The sequence below is a fragment of the Capsicum annuum genome, unplaced genomic scaffold (assembly GCF_002878395.1).
Source record: "Capsicum annuum cultivar UCD-10X-F1 unplaced genomic scaffold, UCD10Xv1.1 ctg2489, whole genome shotgun sequence".
NCBI lineage: Eukaryota > Viridiplantae > Streptophyta > Magnoliopsida > Solanales > Solanaceae > Capsicum > Capsicum annuum.
The window spans coordinates 48,946-72,316 of NW_025831066.1; the positions used below are offsets into that span (position 1 = coordinate 48,946).

A 23,371-nucleotide genomic window follows, 5' to 3' on the forward strand; every position below is an offset into this window, starting at 1 on the left:
AGATCAAATATGTCTTTTTTGGGTTGTAATGTAGGCCAAAGAATGGGTAAAAACTATTTAGGAATAATAGTGACTATCTTCCCTAAGAGCTTTAATACATCATTTTATACATTCAAAACCAATCTCCAAAAACCAAATTACACTATTTTATCTACTGATATCTTTTGTTTTCACCCTATCTCATTAAGCTCATTTAAATATAGTATGGTGGTAGCGGATAATTCTTTTAATTTCCCCTTTTTAGCACCCATATTACACTATGCACCCCTATGATAGACACCCTCAACTTAAGTTCTTTGCCTCAATTGAGGTGCACAATGTCCAAGAAGGACCAGGGCTAAAATAGGTTCATTGTAACATACATAGGCTAAACATAGGAACTTTTTATTCCAACAACTTTGCTACTCCCGACCAAAACAATTGTACACACCAATAGCTAACACTCAGGGGCCTCAATTTTACCTTTTCTCCTCTTAGTTTTCAAACTTTGTACTTTCTCACTTTTATATTAAAGCAGTTAGTAGCTTTTTGGATCAAATTCAGGTCTGTAAAATAAGGGATTAGGCTACATATGAGGCTACCAAAAAAAAAAGCTAAAGGCTCAATGGGGATTACTAGGATTAAGAACAAATGGTGGTCAAATAGATGGTATAAAATAAGGCTATCAAAGAAATGCCTATATCATCTCCTAAACTCACATTATTTATTTTGCTTTACACATACACCGGGCAAGTCTAACACATCACAAGCAACAAGGAATATACAAATACCTCACACGCATATGGCACATGCTCAACTCACATGGGATTATCATAGACTCTTAACCAAAAAATAACATAAATTCAAATTAAGCCAACAAGTACAAGAGTTATAAACATGAGCCTAGGAGTCTCAAAAGTAGTCATTCGCACAATCAACATGCTTACACAAATAAAACACTTGCACTATGTAATCAAAAATAGCACCAGCAAGAGTATTTCACTTATTCCTAACTAAAAAAATTTTAAATTAGATTTAAACTGAGCCTAAAATTGGGAAATATCCCCAACCCATACTTAAAAATCTACCTCGTTCCTTTAAGTGAACTTAAAAGTAAGAGATAAAAATATTCTCTGAAGCCTCTAGGCCTAGTTAGTAGAATCTTTAAATATCAATAGGGTCTGTGGATCCCACACTCAGTCTTTACCATGCTCTTTGGCTCAGGTTTTTGGTACTCAGACTTCCCATAAACCTGTGACTCAACAAAACAAAAACTATGTGAATTAAAAAAAATATTGGGTTGTCTCCAAGACAGTTTCCACTTAGTCATTCTCTTTTCTCCTTTTTTCTCACACTTGGTCTCCATCTTCTTGCTCTTTTCACCCCTCTTGGGTGTGTATTCTCAATGGCAATAAAATTTTCAACTTTAGCCTTTTCAGGATCATCAACTTGCATCATGTCAGCCTGTGGTGGTGGTGGCTTAGGTAGCTCAATGAGGTAGTCTGAAGAGGTCTTTGGAGGACTAACCACCCCACACTTATCCCTTTTAATAATAGTAATCATGTATAAGTCCTTATAGTAGAATAGTGTGTTAAGTGCCTTGTAAAGTTTAAATACCTCCTTTTCATCCTCCAACCTTATGATGAGCGTGCCTACTTTCACATCAATTAAAGATCCACCCGTCACTAAAAATAGATGCCCAAGAATGATTGGTACCCATTTGTCTGCCTGAAAATCTAGGATAATAAAGTCAGCAGGAATAATAAATTTACCAACCTTTATGAGGACATCCTCTATCACTCTTTCCTGATGGGATATGGTCTCTTTTGCCAACTGCAACAGTACAAAGATTGGTTTAGGCTTCCCCAAACCTAATGTGTTACACAAAGATAGAGACATCAAGTTGATACTTTTCCCTAAATCACTAAGTGCATGCACCACCTCGCGGTTGCCAATCTGAATAGGGAAAGCGAACTTACCTGGGTCCTTAAGTTTTTTTGGTATCTTTTGAGTGACCACCAAGCTACACTTCTTAGTGAGTGTTATTGCCTCCACATCCAGTAATTTTACCTTATTCGTAACCACATCCCTCAAGTACTTAGCATACTTGGGCATACCCTACAAAACATCTAAAAGAGGAAGGTTAATGTAAAGCTTTCTGAATGTGTCAAAGAACTTAAAACACGCATCCTCCTTTTCCTTCATATACTTTTGTGGGAAGGGTAGTTGTGGGATATTATTCTCCTCTTTTGCAACAACTTTTTTTTTGAGTACTCAGACTTTCTTAATTTTTTAGCAAGTCTGCCATTCACCTATTCAATCATCACATCAGTATCTACCTTCTTAGTTGCCTTTGGAGGTTCTCTTTTAAGCTCTCTACCACTCCTAAAGGTGATTGCCATAAATTATTTTGGATTTTCTGTATCTCCCAGTAAACCACCTTGTGGCCTAGTATTCAATGCTTGTTGTAACTTCCCCTACTACAAACTCTAAGATTCTATGGCCATATGGCTGATTTTTTATGTCTGCGGCCAACTGTGTCTGATTAGATAAAACCTACTTCAACATCTCTTCTACGTTTCTCATTAAGTGATTCACTTATGCCTATGATTCCTGAATTTGCTACTGTTGTTCATTCCAAGGCTAATTTAATGGCTGAGTCTGCCACTTTATGTTGTAGGCATTACCATAATTTGTCCTTTGAGCATTGCCCACATACATTACCCATTATGGATTTGAAGCACACATAGCCACAGGATGGCCACTATTACCACAAACTTCACACCGTTCTGCAGTTTGTTGGATTGCATTAACTGTGACTGCAGGTTGTGCTACTCCCAACTTAACACTGTTAATTTGAATTTACAATGTAGACATTTGAATAGATATGGCAGCGAATTGGTCAATCTCTAATACACCTGTAATTCTTTTCGTGGAACTTCTAGAATTTAAATGCCTCTCAGGATTTCCTTGTGCTATGTAGTTCAATAATGTATACAACTCATTATAAGTCAATTCTAGTGCTCGACCACCTGCGGATGAATCTAGCAAAATCTTTGTATTCAGATCAAATAATTCTACAAAAGTATGATCAAGTACCTCATTGAACTGTTGGTGATGTGGATAGTATCGAAGAAGAGCCTTAAAGCATTCCAAAGCATGATATAGAATTTTTTCTGGTTTTTGTTTGAAGCTCACTATCCCACTATGAAGTCTCCCAGTCTTCCCAGATGGAAAGAACCTGATTAGGAATTTTTGAGCCAAGTCATCTCATGTAGTGATTGAATTTTTTGGATCCATATTCAACCACCTTTTTGCTTTCCCCAATAGTGAATTAGGAAAAAGTTCCAGTCTCCCATAATCTCTAGACATACCTATCGGGATGAATGTGTCAGTAAGCTCAATGCAATTCTGCAAGTGGACTTGTGGGTCCTCATGTGTACGCCCTGCAAACTTTCCACTGCTGATTAGAAGCTGCACCATGTTGTGCTTTAACTTGAAATTCCCCCCAGTAGCCGTCTTTAGATTGGGGAAGCCAAGTTCATAGAAAGTAGAACTGCCACTTCTCTAACTGTCCTTCGGGCTACTTGTTGTTCAGCCATAAGAGCAGTATTCTCTTGGTATTCTTAAATTTAAAGAATTCTGGGGAGAAAGATTTCTTCTCTCCTTCATTAATAGAAGTGTTATTCAAGTTCAGGGCTGGGTTGAACTAACTCCTAATCCCTTGCTATCTTATTAACCTAAAAACCTATTTCCTGTAATTATGAAACCAATACCAAGCATAAAAACACCATAGAAATCTGAAAGTAAAACTAAAATAAACAATTGTCAAATTTCAAGTCCCCAGCAATGGCGCCAAAAACTTGACAGTGCCCAAGCGCACACGCAAGTGTACGTGTTCTACCAAGTAGTAAAGTGACCTTCAAGAAAACCAAGTATTGATCCCACAGGGACTTGATCTAACAACGATTCAATTCTAGTTTGACTTCTGAGATTAATTTGATGCAGAAGTAACCAAAAAGAGTTTGGAATATTGTAAATTGCAAATAAATAAAACAATGCATAAAATAAAATACTTGAGGCAATCGATAGGAGAAAACCCAGGGTTAAAGAACTTTGAACAATCATACTATGTGATTTAACTTCATTCATTAACTTGATTATCTTGGTTGTTGATTTATAAGGTTAATTTCAAGATCATGGTCTCCCAACCTCTAACCATTTACCTAAGTTAGACCTTACAACTACAACGTTGAGCGGGGATGTAATAATCTAATTAAGTTTTTAAAGCTATCATCCTACATGTGAATCAAGTAAGGAATCTAAGTACATCTCTATCCTATACGATAATTTGAATTTCTTATTTTATAAAAGAATACAAACCATTTTTTGTTCATTCCCATGTTCTATCTCCCTATTCCTTCTCCCGAGTTCACAAGGTCGACAATAGATTTATTCTAAGGGTGATCAAGCCTCAAAATAGTTAAAATATGTATAATAAAAAACCAACAATATTAAGAAAATAAAATGAACTCAAGTCAAAACAATGGTACTCATGTTCTTGGTTTCAACTCCAGAAAGAAGGCGTTTAGCTACGCATAGTCATAATTGTAATCACAAGATTGTAATTAACAACTAAGGACATAAATGAACTAAATTAAAGTAATTAAAACCTAGGATATAAATTTGTAACAGCCTTATTTATTCTCCAATATGTTCCAAGATGATAAATAACATGTACAATGTTCTATTTATAAGTATGAGACAAGCCTAAACCGCGTAGGACTCAATTTGCACTTTTGGTCGTGTCTAAAATGGCCAACGCGCCGCACACCTTGATTGACTTTGACTAGGAGTCAAATAGACCTACTTTTTTGAGTCAACTAGGTGTAACGGCGCACCCCTTTATTAAGTCAAATACGGGTCGAGGTACGACCCTATCGCGACAACTCTCTGAAATTTGCTGCTTGAAATTTGGTTAAGTGTTGGCCGTCCCTCCTTCTATCCTTTGTCTTATGGTATATTTCCAATATATTTATAGACTTTATATCATCAATATATCACCATATTCAGCTCATAAATATTCCTACATAATCACACCACATGAGGTAGAGATTTAAACAACACAATATCCATAACAAAAAATCAAAACAAGAGCTAAGACTAGGCTAGTTCGTTTTGAACTTTGCACATTATAAACAAGTTTTTACACTCATAATTACACATTTAAAACATTTGGAACCATTTAAATACATTAGAATCCAATGGGATCGACTAGACAAGCACCTAGCTCAAACTAGTAACGTTAGTTTCCACGATTGAACTCTAAATGACTCAATTAAGTGCAAACTTGTTAGGAATTCACTTTGAACATTGTAAATACATACTTGGACACTTAAATTATTATTTATATAATATTCACACATTAAGCACATGAATCTTCCTCAAAACTTAGCTAAATAAGCTAGAATAGTAATGCTAAATTGCGTAAATACAACCAACATCAGAGCACGTACCTTAGATAGCTGGTAGCATGAACCTTTAGTGTGATTCATTTGTATTCTAAAATCCATATAAATGATCTACAATAATAAATATTATTAGCTACTTGAATTGATATACACGCTTAATTGTGCAAAACTAAATAGATTAACAATTTTAGCTCTCAATATTAATGTAAAGCAATTTCTCTAACCAAGCATTGAGGGCGATTTATATAATTATAATCATCCCCAAGTCTAACTTAATCCTTTCAAAGTGTTCCCTACTTAATTCCTTGGTAAAAATTATCTATAATTTAATCTTCAGTAAAACACAATATGAGGCATATAGGACCTTTTTCAACATTATCTCTAAGAAAGTGATGTCTAATATCAATATGCTTAGTTCTTTTATGTTGAATAAGATTTTTTTTAATGTTTATTTCACTGGTGTTGTCACAATAAATTGGAAAACATCCCATGTCCATACGAATACTGCAATTGCTACTTAATCCATAATAATTATGCACAACAGATCCAACAACAATATACTCAGCTTCAATAGTTGATAAAGCTATAGATTTTTTCTTCTTAGTAGACCAAGAGATCAAACATGATCCAAGAAAATGAGTCATACCCATGGTACTTTTCCTACCCACTAGATAACCTGTATAGTCAGCATCAGATAGCCTACCAATTTTAAATTGCTACTTTTAGGATACCATAGATCAAGATCAGTGGTTCCTTTGAGATATCTAAGAATCCTCTTTACAAATTTAAAATACGACTCCTTGAAATTTGCTTGAAACTTTGCGTACAGTCCCATATTGAAAACAATATTAGGTCTACTTGCTATGAGTAGAGCAGTGATCCAATCATTCCTCTATATAACTTTTGATCCACAGATGGACCTGTTTCATCTATATCCAGTTTTGTGGTAGTGTCAATGAGAGTTCTTATCTCCTTTGCTTCTTCTATGGAAACCTTTTGAGAAGTTCCTTTACTTACCTTTATTGATGAATCATTATCCTAACAGCTGTTTGTTTGATTTGCAAGCCCAAGAAAAAGTTGAGTTCCCCCATTATGCTCATATCAAACTCACTACTCATGAGTTTTGCATAGTATTGATATTTATAGAGCCAAATATAATGTCATCAACATAAACCTGCACAATCAAAAAATCCTTCCCATTAGTATTTATGAAAAGAGTGTTGTCAACTTTACCTCTTGTATATACATGCCTAAAAAATTTTTTTGAAAATCTTCCATACCATGCCCTTGGAGCTTATTTCAAACAATACAATGCCTTATCAAGCTTGTACACATGGTCAGGAAATTCTTTACTTTCAAATCCAGGAGGTTGTTTCACATAACTTTCTTCTTAAGAATTCCATTTAATAAAGAACTCTTTACATCCATTTGGTAAAGAATGAATTCCTTGTAGGTAGCAAAAGCCACAAGAAGTCTGATTTCTTCAAGTCTTGTCATAGGGGCAAAAATCTTATCAAAGTCTTTGCCTTCTTCTTGATTATATACTTAGACCACCAGCCTTTTCTTATTCTTTATAACTGTTCCATATTTATCAGCCTTATTTCTTTACACCCACTTAGTTCCAATTAGATGTCTTGTGGAGGTGGAGCTAATTGACAAACTCTATTTCTTTCAAATTGATTAAGCTTCTCATGCGTAGCAGTCATTCAATCAGTATCAAGAAGTTCTTCTATTACCTTTTTGGTTTAATCATAGACACGAAGGCTTTTTTTGAATGCACACAAGATCTTTAGTCTATATTTAGTGGTTATGCCTAAAGTGAGAACAGTGGGAATATTTTCAATTGGATGAGACCCTTGATATTTGTAACTTTTTGGAACCAATATTTGTGTATTATTGGGAACAGAACGACTAGCTTGAGATAGATTTATTGGTGGTTTAGTTCTCCCTATCAGTGTGCCTCCTAGTTTAATTACCCCTGTTGAAGTGCCTCCAGATTCAGTTTCTCTTATCGATAGACCAAGTTGTACAACCTGTTCTTTTACCTTTTCTTCAGTTTTACTTTCTTTCTGTAGGTTAGTATCAGTACAAGATTTATCAAATACATGCAGACTTTCTTCAACATAGTTTGTTCTTTTATTTAAGACCCTATATGCTTTGCTATGATGAAATTACCCTAGGAAAATTCCCTTATCACTTTTAGCATCAAATTTTTCCAAATTATCTGTTATATCTTGTTTTAATAATGAGCAACTGACAATAAAGAACCAGGTCCCTGGGTCATCATGGAAAAATACAATTGTCAAAAGATCTGTGTAGTTTTATCTTCTAGTGTAACAAGATACGTAGGCAAGATGTGTAAGTTTCAAGGACACTTGGCCCAATTATATTTCTACTCTAATCATTATTCCACTATAAAATAAAAAGAATGCTTCTCAATGAAGTAGTTCCTGCAAAAATCAGAATGGAAGAAATTGAGAGAGGCAAAAACTCAATCCAGCTTCATTGATCAAGTATTGCTCAAATTATTATTTCTTATGTGCTGAAAGAGTGAGTGTTCTTGATTTGAGTCCTTAATTGTAACTGAATTACTCATTATATATGAGTAATGTTTTCTTTGTTTTCTTGAGCTTAGGTAGAGTTACCTAAGATTGATATTGATTAGAGTTAGTCAGTATAATGATGTGTTCTTGGCAGAGTTGTCAAGGTATGTTATAGTAGAGTTATTACAAGTATGTAAAACCTAGAGTTAGGTTCATTGGGTTCTGTAATCAAGAGGTTGATTATAGTGGATTGTTGGGATCTTGTGAGGGAAAGCTGTGATTTTTCCTCATTTGAGAAAAAAGATTTTCATGTTAAAATCTTTGTGTTTTTATTGTCCTATAAAGTGTTAAGTTTTTTTGTGCTTTATTATTTGATTACCTATGACTCACTTTAAGGGACCCGATCCCTCACTGTGAGGTGAAACCCTCCCCAAGTTTTATCAATTGGTATCAGAGCCTAAACACTCTACAATATTAACACCTAGAGTGATTTGGTTATCATGGCTGCTCTACCTAATCTAGAATAAGGGCAATCTACCACTAGACCACTAAGATTTAATGGGTAGTTTTATGGGTGGTGGAAAACAATGATGTTTGACTTCATTATGTCTGAGGATAGTGAATTGATAGATGTAATGTTAAATGGTCCTCATGTGCCTGTTAAAGAGGTCAAAGAAAGAGAAATAACCAGAATGGTTGTTAAAAGTAGGAGAGAGTATAATGATGAAGATAGGAAACATGTTAAGAAAAAATACAAGGCCAAAAAACTGCTAGTTTGTGGCATATGGCCTGATGAATAGAACAGGATTTTTGCATGTTAAAATGCTAAAGAAATCTGGGATTACTTGAAAATAGTTCATGAAAGAACACTAATATGAAGGATTAAAAAGTTTATATGCTAACTACTCAGTATGAAACCTTCACTATGAAAGAAGGAGAAACAATCCATGAGATGCAAACAAGATTCACTTCAATCACCAATGAGTTAAACTATTTAGGAGAAGTGGTTCCTTTGTACAAACAGATGAGAAAGATTCTGGGGTTCAACCTAAATCCTGGGAAAGCAAGGTAGATGTTATCACTGAGGCAAGAAACCAAAAAACTCTCACTATGGATAAGCTTATTGGTAATCTAAAGACACATGAACTCAAGAAGAAACAAGGACAAGAGAAGAAGCAAGTAAAAAGAGAGAAATCTCTGGCATTGAAGGCTTCTAAGTCAGATTCAAGTGAAGAAGATAATGATACTGCCTATTTGGCATAAATAATTGTTAGAACAATATAGAAAAATGGTCAGTTTCAAAGAAGAAGAAGCAACAACAACAAGGGAGGCTCTGTTAAAGTTTGTCACAAGTGTGGAAGTCCTAAGCATTTCATTAAGGACTGTCCAATGCATAAAGCAAATTACCAAAAATATCTCATCTGGAGGTGACAAAGGAAATAACAGAGACCAGGTCCCTTTAAAGTCAAGAAGAAAGGTTGTAGCTGATTTTATGGTTAAGTAGACATTAGCTATCTGGGGAATTCTTCAGTGAATCTGGGGAAGATGAGAAACATGAATATTTTTCTATGTTGGCAATGGAGGATGACAAAGTGACCTTTGATTCCTTATTTGCTCTATGGCAAAAACTTAATATGAAGAAGAAAATAAGGTAACACTTTCTGACATTAAAGAAAACTTGGAAAACTACTCTGTTAGAAAGACAAAAAAGCTTGCAAATGTGTTGATTGATTCTATGTGTGAAATTACTGCTGAAAGAAATACTCTCGAAGAAAAGGTAGAAAGTCAGGAGCTTGAGTTAATTGCTTTAACTATTTAAATATCTAAACATGAGGTGCATGTTACTAAGTTGAAGTCTGAAAATCTGAATTTAATAAGTCAATTGGAGAAAGGAGATGATGCTTGTGATAAAGATAAGAAAAATACTCTTGAAGAAAAATTAAAAAACCAGGAGCTTGAGTTGATAGCTTTGACTTTCCAAATATCTAAAATTGAGGACCAAGTTGCTAATTTAAAATTTGAAAAAAATATGAGTTTGATGAGTCAACTAGAGAAAGTAGATGATTCAAATGGTAAAGGAAAAAAAGGAGCATCACAGTTTCAAATAAAGCTTGAGGAAAAATTAAAGAATTCCCAAAATCATTTTATGACTTCACTCCAAAAGAATGAAGAGTTATAAAGGGACCTGGTCCGTTTGAGAGAAGAATTTAGTAAATCTCTACAATGGACCACATCCTCACAGATCCTTTTTAATTTAAATAGTCAAGGTGTAAGAAATAGTAAGGGCCTTGGGTATCAGTACAAAACTCAATTATCTGAGTTTCAAGGCAAGGTTGTTTAAGATGCCAGTAACAAAACCCATAAACCTCTATGCACTCATTAAGGGAGAGATGGTCACATGAGTAAAACTATCAAAGTTGAAATAGAGCTAAAATGAGCAGCGTTAGATATATCCAACAAGGGTATATCTATCCTAAGGGTTCCAAGCCTTTGGAGAATATGAATAAGCTCGTATTACATAGATGGGCAAAGAAATATCTTGTCACACCCATGTCTTCCTGCTAGAAACTCAAAATCAAATGGGTTTCCAAATCTAACAAATGATTTTGTTTACAGGTGAGTAAAGGGAATTGCAGTCAAAACTAGTTCATTGATAGTAAATGTTCAAAGCATATGACTGGAGGGTCTGATTATATTCTCTATCACAAGACACTTCAAGGTGGAAGTGTCTCACTTTAAAGAAGCAATCAGGTTAAATTCTCATCTGATGGTACTGTGTTAAGCTTGAAGTCTGCAAAAATTATTCTCAAGTCCAAGAGATCAAAAATATATTGGGAGAAGTAAGTTTTGCGTTGGTGTTATAAGTAGATTTCAAAGGACCTGGTCCTTGGGATGTCAAAGATGAAATGTATAGACTATAAATCCAAAATAGAAGAGAAAAGAAGTATAGGCATGTCATTGTGGAAGATTTCTCCAGGTTCACCCAAAAAATATTCCTAAAGATCAAAGATCAAATCTATATGGTTGTGGTTATTTTTTCTAGCAAACTTAAATGAAGCTGCATATAAGGAAGATTGGCAAAGTTAAAAGATGCTAAGTCTGGGACTTGGTCCTTAAATCTATGTTCAGAAAAATTCTGGAATGGATTGGTAAATTGGAGAAAATAAACTAAAGCTAGGATTGATCAAGTTAACCTAACCTACTAAATATATCAATCATTCCTCCCAAAACTTAGCTATGATAAGGTGACATGTATTTTTAGTAAGGTAGTTGCTCAATGGTCTAACTCAGTACTATACCTTTATTAGTGTACACCCATGGGAACAAATTTGGACAGTTATGGCAATCACAATCTGAGGATTCTCACAAAAATGAGAAGGACTTGGTCCCATCTCTCAAAGTTAGTACTAAACCATTGTACTTTGATAATCATAAAAGTCTATCAAAAGTTCACAAGTCCTTTCTCTTTAGAGCAAAAGCTATCAATTCACAACAATGTGAAGAGTCTCTCCTATTAAATAAAAATGCGTTATTTCAAAAGGGCACATTTTAATAACAACGTTCACCTCCCACTAACCCAAACTTATTTCATCTTACTCTGCTCTAAAATTAACTCAAATTATCTTCTTCAATCATCCTTCCTATTTGAGTTAAACTGATCCCCTTCACTTTTTCTTACAACTTTCTCAAAATGGTAGATACTCCTACTTCCTCAACTCTAGTTAAAGACCTTGAACTCGATAAAGCCCTGGAAATCCACCAGAACAGTCCCAAATTGATCTTTCTGATAACTTAACACCCAAATCAATAGAGGATATTTCCTTGAGTCCTCAACAGGAGCCTTTTCCGAAAAATCCACATCTTCTAACTAAGTTTGTCCCTATTAAGACTTCCTCAACCATTAAAATTTCTATTGATTCATCCATGGGAGAGGATCCAAATCTTGGTTTTGGTTCACCGATCAAACTAGAAGTTTCTCAATTCATTGAAGAATCAAAATCACTAAAAGATTTTCAAATCACCACCTATTATAAAAAACTAAAAAGTACTGAAAACCACTCAAGTACATAGTTCCCCTACTCCTGCTGAGTCAAATCACATCTTTTCCTAAATGTGTGATGAGAAAATACGAGTAAAGAGGTCTGATCTTTCCGGTAGTAAAAACTGGCTAGCTAAAAATCTAATTTTGCTTGCATATAATTCCAAGGAAAACACAGTTAGTGCAGAAGAGAAATCAATTGGTGAGAAAGGAAATATGACTAAGGATAGAGATAATGTTCTACCTCTAAATAAGAAGGATAAGGATGAAAAACCACTGAGGTGGCTTGTGAAAAAACAAAGAGGCAGTAAAGACAAGGAGAAAATGATTGATTCTGGTTCAAAAATTGCTAGAACCTATTCTATTAAGGGATCTGAAAAGAAGTTGTTAGCTGATGCGTTAAAAGATAGCAAGCACTAAGAGGAAAAAGTACAAAAATATTATTGTAGTAGAAGAGGAGAATGTTGAAGTTGTAGAGGTTAGAGAGGATGAGAATATTGATCTTGATGTTGCTCAGCAATGAAGAAAAGAAAAAAAGAAATTCATATCTCATGAAGGACCATGTTTTCCCTTTCAAAGTCTGGTAACCCTGTAGGAATGAAGTAGAAACATATTGCTGTGAAAAGGAAGAGAGTCTATGAGTGACCTGGTCCTAAAAGGAGAAAAGTTGTTGAAAAGAAGGAGCCAAGTTGTGATACGAAAAGAAAAAAAAGAAGAATGTGTCAAGAAAGCAAAGGAATAAGATCTTAAAAACTCAGAAAGTATTGTTTGAGAGAGTGTTTGATCCCAGAATTTATAAGAAGCCAGAGATGGTTGAATAGGTGAAATATGTGAAACACCACGGATAGTTACACCTCTTAGAGAACCCAGCTCCCATGGTTTTTGAATAAAAAGTAAGAGAATTTTATTATACATTGGAATTCTTAGAGGATGGGTTAAGATTGACTACCAGAGTGTAAGGAAATTAAATCAAACTGGATGAAGAATCACTAGGGAAAATCCTAGATGTACTTGTTAGAGAGGTGAGGACTATTGTAAAGCAGTAACCTTCTCCTTAGTTTATGATAGATGCCTCTAAGGTTGGAGAAACATCAATAGAAGCAGTGAGAAAGAAATTTCCCACAAGTGAATTTCAGTTAGTATTTGAATTTGTGAACAATGTCTTTTTGACTAGATCAGAGAAAAGAACCATTGCCTCTGTTATTGATTTGTTCCTGATTGAGTGCTTGAGAAAATTTGAGATGATAGGTCTTTCTGCTCTTATTATAGAGCACATGAACAAAGTGGTTATTGAGAAAGAAGGAAGACATAGAGTGCCATATGGGTGCTTTTTGAACAAAGTATATGATTCTTTAGGAGTAATTAATAGTAAACAGACTCTAGGAACAGTCAGACAAAAGTTTAGTCTGACCACTTTTGGTGGAAAATAAATATATTGAAGTAAAGGTGCAAACTGTGTCCCAAGTGTCAGAAGTTTTGGCTGCTCAAGAGAATTTATGCAAGGAGATAGAGAAAATGAGGGTCCGGTTGGCTGCAAAAGACACTGAGATAGTCTTTTAAAGATGAAAAATTAAAAGATATACTCAGAGGGACCTGGTGCCACAAAAAAACTTGCAGTAAAAAATGCTAAGCTCCAGATTAGGTTTACAGAACTCACTTGAAAGGTTTATAGTCTGAATGCTGAAATTAAAGCCCTCACTAAACAATTGCTAAATACTCATACCGCCGAGAGTTATAGAATGGAGTTGTTAATGAAATCCTTCTCTCCTAAGCCCCGTTCTTCCTAAGTACTGACATCTCTAATTTCAGTCATCCCTGTGTGTCAGTTTCAAGTTTGTATTCCTAGTGTGCCTTTTGATTGATCAGAATATTTTATGCTTAATTTAGTATGATGTATTGGTACTAATTTCTCTTATCAATGAATGGATCTTCTATTTGTGTGCTTCATATGTTCTCTCTTTAATTTAAAAGTTATTTTTCATGTTAGTGTTGCCCCAGTGGCTATGAGTTAACCATATTGTGCTTACTTTATTTTTGATTTACTATTATTACTTTTAAATGATGCTAAAAGGGGTAATACTGAATACATAAGGTAGGGACTAGGTGTGTTGCATGATAATGAAATAACTGTGTTGCATATGCAGAAGGTAGGGATCAGGTGTGTTGCATGATAATGAAATAATTGTGTTGCATGATAATGATATAATTATATGCCAAGGACCAGAAGACCAGGTGAATATGTTGATGCAATGAATGAAGTCAAGCAAGCAAGTACCAGGCAGTGCAGATATGCTAATGAAATGATTAAAGTAAGCTGGCATATTGACAGGGGGAATATAAAAAATGCTCAAATGAACATTGACGAGTACAAGCATATTGGCAGGGGAAATTTTAGAACATAATAAATGAGTTGAGTTTTTTTATGTCAATTAACAACAAGGGACCGAGTCCCTAAGTTGTGTGATATATTGATAAAGGGAAGTAAAGTGCAAAGTGATTGGGGGAACATTTACTGACAATAGTTGTAATCACTTCAAATGTATAAAGTGAATGGAATTGATGCTTTAAATATTTGTGGTCATCCTGTAAAAGAGGGATAATTGCTATATCTTATTTTGATAATGAGCAGCTGACAATAAGGGACTAGGTCCCTGGGTCGGCATAGAATAATACAACTATCACAAGGTCTGCACAGTTTTGTCTTTTAGTGTAACAAACAACACAGGTGAGATGTATACCTTTCAAAGACACTTGGCCCAATCGGATTGCTACCCTACTCATTATTTCACTATAAAAGAAAAATAATGTTTCTTAATAAAGTAGTTTTTGAAAAAATTAGAATTAAAGAAATTGAGAGAGGCGAGAACTCAATCCAGCTTCATTGCTCAAGTTCTTCTTCCTTATGTACTAAAAGAGTGAGTGTTCTTGAGTTGAGTCCTGAATTTTAACACTCATGCTATAAGAGTAATGTATTTTTTTTCTTTTTTGAGTCTGCTTAGGTAGATTTACCTTAGTATCAAGGTGTGTTCTTGGCAGAGTTGTCAAGGTAGGCTTGTATTAGAGTTATTACAAACAGGTGGAACCTAGAGTTAGGTTCATTGGAGTTTGTAATTAAAAGGTTGATTATAGTGGATTTTTGTATGCTTTTGAGGGCAAGCTATGGTTTTTCCTCTCTTGATCAAGGAGGTTTCCACGTTAAAATCTTTGTGGTTTTATCTTCCTGCAAAGTTTTAATTTCCTTTGCTTTATTGTTTGATTGGTTGTGACTAACTTTAAGGGTCTTTGTCCCTCACCGTGTGGTGCAACCCTCCCCGAGTTTCATCGTTATCTTTTCCATTATAGTGAATGAAACACTTCAAACCAAAAGTTCTAAAGTGAGAAATATTTGGTTTTCTTTCTTTTAGTAATTCATAGGGAGTCTTCTCTAGAATATTCCTAATCATGCACCTATTTACAATGTATCCAGCAGTACTGATGCCTCATCCCAAAGATTTTTTTGCAAGATTCCCTATAAGCATCATTGTTCTAGTCATATTTTCCAAAATATTATATTTCTTTTCTGCTGCACTATTTTGCCGAGGTGTTGTCAGAGCAGAGAAATTATTATCTATACTATTCATGGAACAAAATTCCAAAAATTTTGCATTTTCAAATTCAATGTCATGGTCAGATCTTATGGAAATTAGATAAGTGCCTAGTTTTTTTTTTCTATTTTCTTGATGAATATAGAAAAGACATCAAAAACATATTCTTTGAAAGCTAAAAACAATGTCTAGGTAAACCTGAAATAGTCATCAAAAATTACAAAAACATAGATCTTTCCTCCTCTACTTTGAACTCTCATTAGTCCATAAAAATCCATATGGACTAGGTCTAGGCACTTGGTTTTGCTGACATGGTTTTTTGGTTTGAAAGAAGATTTTACCTGCTTCTCCTTACATAAGCACTAGAAACTTTCTGTTCCCTGAACTTGGTTTGGGCAAGCCAGCCTCATGTCTTTATAATTTAGTTTGTGTAATTGCTTCAGACTTGCATGTCCAACTCTTTTGTGCCAAATGAGGGATCATTCTCTATTGCACTTAAGCATGTCAGCCTTATTTCATGCATGCTCATGATGTCAGCTTTATACACGCTTGGAGTAATCACAATCTCTTTTGTGTCCATCTTTTTGACCTTAACACCTACAGAAGTAAAAGTTACCTTGTTGCCTTTATCACAAAATTATGATATGTTGAGAAGGTTGTGCGTTACTTATTCCACAAGGTAGACATATTCCAGTGATCTTGATTCAAATATGCCAATCCTCCCAACTCTAGTAAGAGTAATCTTTTTGCCATCACCAAATGATACTCCCCCTTCATTAATTTTAGAGAATGAAAGAATTTTTTTATCACCAGTCATGTGTATTGATCAAGCACTATACAAGTACCAGTGCTTCTTTCTTTCTTTCACTCCCACCTACAAAAGAAATCAGGGGTTAGATTTAGAAATCCATGCAATCTTGGGTCTTTTCTTATGAGTAAAAGGGTGAATAAGATCTCTTCTAGCCCATTGGGGCAATAGGTTGTATGACCTATTTTGCTAACTAGTTTTGTTTTTCTTCCTGTTAGTATGTACTAACATGGAGTCAGAATTCTTTGATACCTTTGTGCTCCTAGACTTTCTTTTAGCAGCAGTTAGACATTTAGTGGTTGGGTATCCTTGATTTTTACATATATAGCACAAGTCCTTAGTACCACTAGAACTTTTGTAGAACCTCAATCCAACCCTTTCATTGTGTTTTTTTTCACCTAATTGATGGACAATTCTTGAGGAGTTCTTCCACCTATTTGATCTTTCAAGATCTAGTTTCAGTTTAGAAACTTCTTGGCTTAATCAGTTCACTTTTTATTTTTTCACAAAAACATTCATGTTTATACTTGGTCAATTATAACTTAACCTTCTCTTGTTCCTCACTTTTAAACCTTTTTTCTTTATCAGAAAGAGTCAGTTTTAAGATTTCAGATTTCAGAATCAAGTTTGCCAACTTGTTCCTTCAAAATGTCATTTTCTTTTTCAACAGTGTCCTTGCCTTACTTCTAGATCAATAAAGTCAAATTTTAGACTTGCAAGACTGTTGAATATTTCATCCCTATCAAAAGTCAATTCTTGGAAATCATCAATTAAAGCACTCATTAAGAAAATAAGTTATCTTCTGGAGAATAAATATAACTTTTCTTTAAGTTCAAGAATACTTACGTTAGAAGTTCCATCTTCTTCTTCCATGTCTGGATTTTCAATGACCATGAGAGAAATTTTATCAACCTTTTCAGCATTTGAATCAGATCCCTAAGTAGTTACCATAGCATACTCTTTCTTATCCTTTTTCTTAGTTTTTTTTTCAATTCCTTTTCAACTCTTTATTTTCTCTACTAGATTTCCCAAATGGGACAGTCCCTGATTTGGTGGTTTGTAGCATCCAGTAGGATTATCATTAGAACATTTCTTTTTACCTATTTTTTTCTTATTTTTGAAGAATTTACTAAAGTTCTTAGTTATGAATGCAACTTGTTCCTCATCCATTTCAATCTCCTCATCGCTATTACATGCCTTCAAGGCCAGTGATTTCTTAGGTGAATCTTCAACCTTCTTGACTTCATATATTTGTATTTCATAAGTTTTCAAGTTTCCAACTAATTTGTCTAGGGCAATCCTAGTGAGATACTTTGCTTCCCTGACTGCAGTAACCTTAATATCCTATTTAGACTTAGGTGGACCCTTAACACTTTTTCAACTTATTCCTCAGTAAAGATGGCCTTTACTAAAGATGCCAATTCATTTGTCAAGGATGTCAGTCTTGTCATCATGTTATGAAGAGACTTATTCTCTTTCATTTTGAAAGTCTCATATTCAGTAAAGAGTAGAGCAATTTTGAATTTTCAAACTTGAAAGGTGCCCTATGTCCATTCACCAATGCATCCCATATTTGTCTAGTAGTGGTGCAGTTGGACAATCTATTATACTCAGCAGGGCTTAGTCTACACACTAAAATGTTCTTGGTCTTTTCATTCTTCCTTAATGCAATCAAATCCTCAATAGTAAATTCACTTCTCACCTTCTTGACTTGCTCTCCATCAACTATTTTCATGGGAATAGTTGGTCCATTAATGATTCTATCCCATAACTCATAGTCTTCTCCCTAAATAAACATTTTCATTCTAGTTTTTCACCAATTAAGTGAGAGCCATCAAAGAGTGGAGATCTAGTAGTTGATTATCCTTTACTGTGACTAGCAGTAGGTGCGAAATTCACCATGATGATCTTATCTTAGGTACTAACCTTATTTAAGATAACCCCTATTTGATACCAATTGATAGAGTATGTGACCTGCTAATTTATTTAATTTAGCCTAATAGTTGCCTATCAGTGAAAAAAATTGCTTAACGTGTTCCAACAAAGCTAAAACAGTAAGTAAAAGAGACAATAATTTTTACGTGGAAAACACCCGCTTAAAAAAGTGTGATAAACCACGACCTGTACCTCTATAGGATTTCACTACAACTTTACTAAAATACTTTGAGCCTCAACAATAACAAATTACACGACTCTTGAAATCTAAGAATCATAAACTCTAATTCCTACTTCTACAAATTACACAAACCTCCCGAGATATGTATTCCCAAGTCTTCGAGTTCCCCAACTTGAAAACAATAATCCTAACTTAGCTTATACTTCACTGAGACTAGAATTACATAAACAATACAACTCAAAAACCAACCTAATACATAGAATCTAAGACACTTTATCATCTAAGCAAGAGGAACATGTTCAACTACTAGCTTCTTCAAGCTTCGAAACTGCCAGATCAATTTGTTGATTGTCTTAGTTTTTCAAGTGTGTGAGTGACTATGTGAGTCACTCCCTCTATTTAACAACAACTCTCCAAAGAGCCCTTCAATAAATAAGTCTTCTACCTTGAGTAGAACTCTCAACTCTTTAGAGTTTGTTGTCAATTGAAAGTCCTTCTTGAAGTTGATCTCCTAGTTGAGGTAGAACTCCTTCAACTCACTCTCTTCTTATCTTCAAGTTTTGGAATTAAACTCAATCTCTTCGAACATTCCACGTGAAGATTGGATAGAAGTTATCTATTTTACCATCTTATCCACCTCTTTAATTCAACGCTCTTGTCTCTATAAATGAGTGAACTTGCACTCTTGATTGTGTCGCATCAGTGGGACAACTGAATCAACATGTTTCATTCATTTTGTCACTTATCAAAAACTTCAAAGCTCCAACATCGTGGACTGGTTGTTGTTGGCTTATACAAATGGTTAAATTGTAAATTTTCTTTGAATTTCAATTTAAAAGGTCACGTGAGCACATAAAGAAGATATAAAATCATTCATGAAAAAGAAAAGGTAAAATGTGAGAGAAAAATGCTAAGGATTCAATATCTATATGAACAAAAAAATAAATGTTTTTAAAATAAAGGCTGGGGCAGTTTCAAACCGTAAAGTTTGCCACGAAGATCGCTTTGCACTTTTGAGAACTTCAAAGAATGGACACGTAGCGATGTTGCGAGTTCCACGCGTCCATTTTCTTTCTAACCTTTTATTTACCCCATAAAGCTCTTACTTCACACTTCACTCCTTTTGCTTCCTTCCTTCTTCCTCCTCTATTCTTTCAAAGTTTTTGGTGTGAAATTAAGCAAAGAAAATGAACAGTAATAGCTTGGACACTCGATCATTGCTCCATGGGTTTGATAAGGGAGGCCTTTTCGATTTGGGACATCCTCTTCTCAACCGTATTGCTGAAAGCTTCTTCAAAGCTGCTGGGGTACATACATAACACACACACACACACACTATATCTATCTCTCTATTTCTCTCTCTCTCTCTCTCTATATATATATATATATATATATATATATATATATTCACAGTATAATTTGTGTGTTGTAATTTTCTGTGCATTATATTATCATGATCAGATTGGTGCTGTTCAAGCTGTTGCTCGTGAGGCTTATTTCACTGCCTCTGAAAGTGAGCCCATCTTTTATGTTTTTTTTTCTTTTTGGGGGGAGGGGTGTTCTTTTCTACAAAACCATTGAACAAGTATTTTAAGTTGTATTGATGTTATATAGGTACCGGTGGAGATACTACCAGCATACCTCCAGAGATCACTGGTCCCAGGAAGAATCGATTTCCAGACCTTAAAGGTACTTATCCCTGTCATGTGTTGTTCTACTTCTACTTGTATATATATCATGCTTGATAATCAATCAGCTACTCCTAATATAAATCTCAATTTATGTGAACCTCTTTCCTTTTTTCTTTTTGGTCTCTCACTGTAAATAGAAGTAGTGGGACTTTAAGATTTGCACATTTGGCATAAATAACTGAGACTTATCCCATAACAAAGATAACACAGAGATGCAAATATGAAGGGATCTTGGCATTTGATTTGCAAACCATAGTGTAATGATTTTCTATACATCTTCTAGACTTAATTGTGAATATAACAGTGCTGACTACGCTTTAAATATCACATATCAATATTTTTTAGGCTGGCATATTTAACGCCACACAATATACCTTCTTCATCCTGTTCATTTATGTGATGTTTCCTACTAGTATAAGGGTAGCCCAGTACAGTGGAGCTCCGCAATGCGAGGGGTTCGAGGAAGGGCCAGACCACTAGCGTCTATTGTACGCATAGTCTCACCTTACATTTCTGCAAGGGGTTGTTTGCACAGCTTGAACTCATAATTGACAGAAACTTTCTTAGTTACTAAAGACTCCCATTCATTTTTGTGCTAGTATAATTGATTAAATTGCCGATACTGATACTGAACGAATGGGGAGATCAGATCCTGAGCTGTATTGACATTGGAACATGTATCGTGCATCTTATTCCCCAAATTATGATATTCTCATTCAAAGTAAAAATAATTCAGTTCCTTCTCTTTGATGTTAATAGCTTGAATGGTCTAGGTTGCTGAACTAAGTTTTAAAATATTGTTCATTATTAATATCTATTTTGATGCATAATTTGAGTTAAAATTTTGTGAATATATAAATATATAGAAGATCAGCATTATTTACTTTCTTGTAAATATTGGATGCAGGGGAGACCAACAGAAAGTCGGTTGAGGCCCTGGTAAGATGTTTCCTCTGTTCCCGTCATTTCTTCATTATAACTGTTTTCAATATGTTGATGAATCCGTAATTGAATAGACGAGAAGATTTATGGGTAGTAATTTCCTAGTTTGTTTGTGGATTAAATGGGACTATCATTGGAAGATGTAGAAAATCTGGTCAATTCGTGCTGAGAATTGCTTTTTATTTGTAGTCAGGTACTTTGATTTGAAACTTTGCTCAACAGTGTAAATACTATTCTATGAATTCTTTTCAGGTAAAGAGCACCGGAAAAGAATCTGTGCAATGGGGTAAGCCTACTCTCTTAGTTTTTCGCTGATTGTAGCAATTCGAGTTCAAGTGATTGTGATTTGTTTACTCCCTTTGAGATACAAAACGCCACGACTTATTGATCCTACTCGGGTGCTAGGTTGGGGTGACCACAAAATAATATCTTAAAGACGATTTCACTAGAAGTGTTTTATGTTCATTTTTCTATTGATGATGGGGATTCTCTCTTTGTGAATGTGATGTGCACTTATACATTGCATTCACAAATCCCATGTCTATTTTGCCCAAGTACGTTGAGCGTGAGTGATTTATGTTCACTTCTGTAGGACTGGCGGCAGGGATGTACTCTGGACTTACATATGGATTGAAAGAGACACGTGGTGTTCATGATTGGGTCAGTTTTTCTTCTTGCTGAAGCATGATATGGTGCTATGTTCTCGTGTTGGCTAGTTGTTGCTAGTTCACTGGTAGGACAAGTATTTTTCCTGTGGTTCATGCTCTCCTCTATCCACGAAATAGTTTATTCATGTTGAATTTGTGCGATTTTAATTTCAAAAGCAGCTTCATCACCTTGATTGTTCATCTAGAGTTGATGAGGGTACACTCTGCCAGTGAACTCTGTACTGATACAACACTTTCTTCCCATACATGTGTGTCGTGTAGATGAAATCTATATTGCTAGTAGTAGCCTTAGATTAGTTCTACTCTGGTTCAGAACCTACCACAACCCCCATCCAACCCTTCCTGAGACCAGCAATATGAGTGAAGCTCTACGGGCAGTTCTGGCCATCTGTTGCAAGTGTGGAATGTAGTTGTAGTTGTGCTGTATATGTTTCTTGTGGACTGTCTAGAGGTTGTTTGAGTATTGAAATATTCTCCTTGCAGAAAAATAGTGCCTTGGCTGGAGCAATAACTGGTGCAGCTTTGGCTTTTACACTGGAAGATCGTTCTCATGAACAGGTGGTGCAGTGTGCCATCACAGGAGCAGCTATCTCGACTGCTGCGAATCTGCTTACAGGAATATTTTAGGCCGAGTAGAATATGTTCAGTTGGTGACTTGTTACTACACTCTTCCCATGCACTGAACTAGACAACTCAACTTTCTAAGTATGTGGATAGTGCTGTTTTTGAAATGATTATGGGGCATCTTTTTGTGCCTTATTACTTGGGTGGGTTTTGACGTTTATGGCAAAATAATAGTAGATTATCTCCCATTAAGGGAAATTTCTTGAAATGTTCTTGTTGATCAAGATTGCAGGAAGAGATGAACAGGACGTAGAATCACCAAGTGTGCCATCATGGGTGACATGATATTTACTTGGTGTTCAAAATGTTAAAGCAGAGCTGCTATTCTAAATTGGAAGTATAACCTATACCTTTCTTTGAAATCTCAACAAAAAAATTATTCTGAAAGGATAAGGAGAAGGTGTAACTTTTACTGGGTGATTAAATGGTGAGAGATTTCTTTTAAGGAGCAACATTAAAGGGGATATTTGGATTGACTTGCTTCTTTTAAGGAGCAAGATTAAAGGAGATATTTGGATCAGGCTCTTTAGAAGTAGCTTATATTTTTTTGAAGTACGAAGTCATAAATTGGAAATATCGAACTTTTAAAAGGAAGTGCGTGAAAGTATTTTGTCTCTTTTAAACATGTCCAAAAATAATAATTTAAAAAATAGCTTAGAAGTTGTAAGCTATTTAAAATAAGCAATCGAAACACCCTCTTAAGAGTCCTATTGTAACTTCGAGCTAGAAGCTTAGACGATCACTCAATTTTGGGTAATTGGTGAACTTGTTCACCAATGTTTCTAGCTCATATGATCACTTAATTTTGGGTAATTGTGGTATAGCCCCCGGATATAGAGGGTAATTCTTCCGAGTGCTCCTAAACGGAAAATAGCTGAATTTTCCTTGAACAGATCACTCTTGCTA

At 35.0% G+C, this 23,371-nt stretch overlaps 1 protein-coding gene across 1 annotated transcript; it reads left to right on the forward strand.

The window, feature by feature from the left end:
• Positions 1–19,327: 19,327 nt before the first annotated feature.
• Positions 19,328–22,673, forward strand: LOC107878876 (outer envelope pore protein 16-2, chloroplastic). The gene is made up of 7 exons (XM_047402594.1): positions 19,328–19,847; positions 20,002–20,053; positions 20,155–20,229; positions 21,139–21,170; positions 21,426–21,459; positions 21,766–21,833; positions 22,325–22,673. Exons 1-7 carry the CDS (start codon positions 19,728–19,730, stop codon positions 22,466–22,468), a joined length of 525 nt encoding a protein of 174 aa, XP_047258550.1. The 5' UTR covers positions 19,328–19,727; the 3' UTR covers positions 22,469–22,673.
• Positions 22,674–23,371: the final 698 nt, after the last annotated feature.

Bases quoted from the DNA above. Each gene is read 5' to 3' on its own strand.
- LOC107878876 (XM_047402594.1), top strand. From the start codon at position 19,728: ATGAACAGTAATAGCTTGGACACTCGATCATTGCTCCATGGGTTTGAT. The intron at 21,460-21,765 runs GTAAGCCTACTC...TCACTTCTGTAG, and splicing joins AAAAGAATCTGTGCAATGGG to GACTGGCGGCAGGGATGTAC. The intron at 21,834-22,324 runs GTCAGTTTTTCT...TTCTCCTTGCAG, and splicing joins CACGTGGTGTTCATGATTGG to AAAAATAGTGCCTTGGCTGG.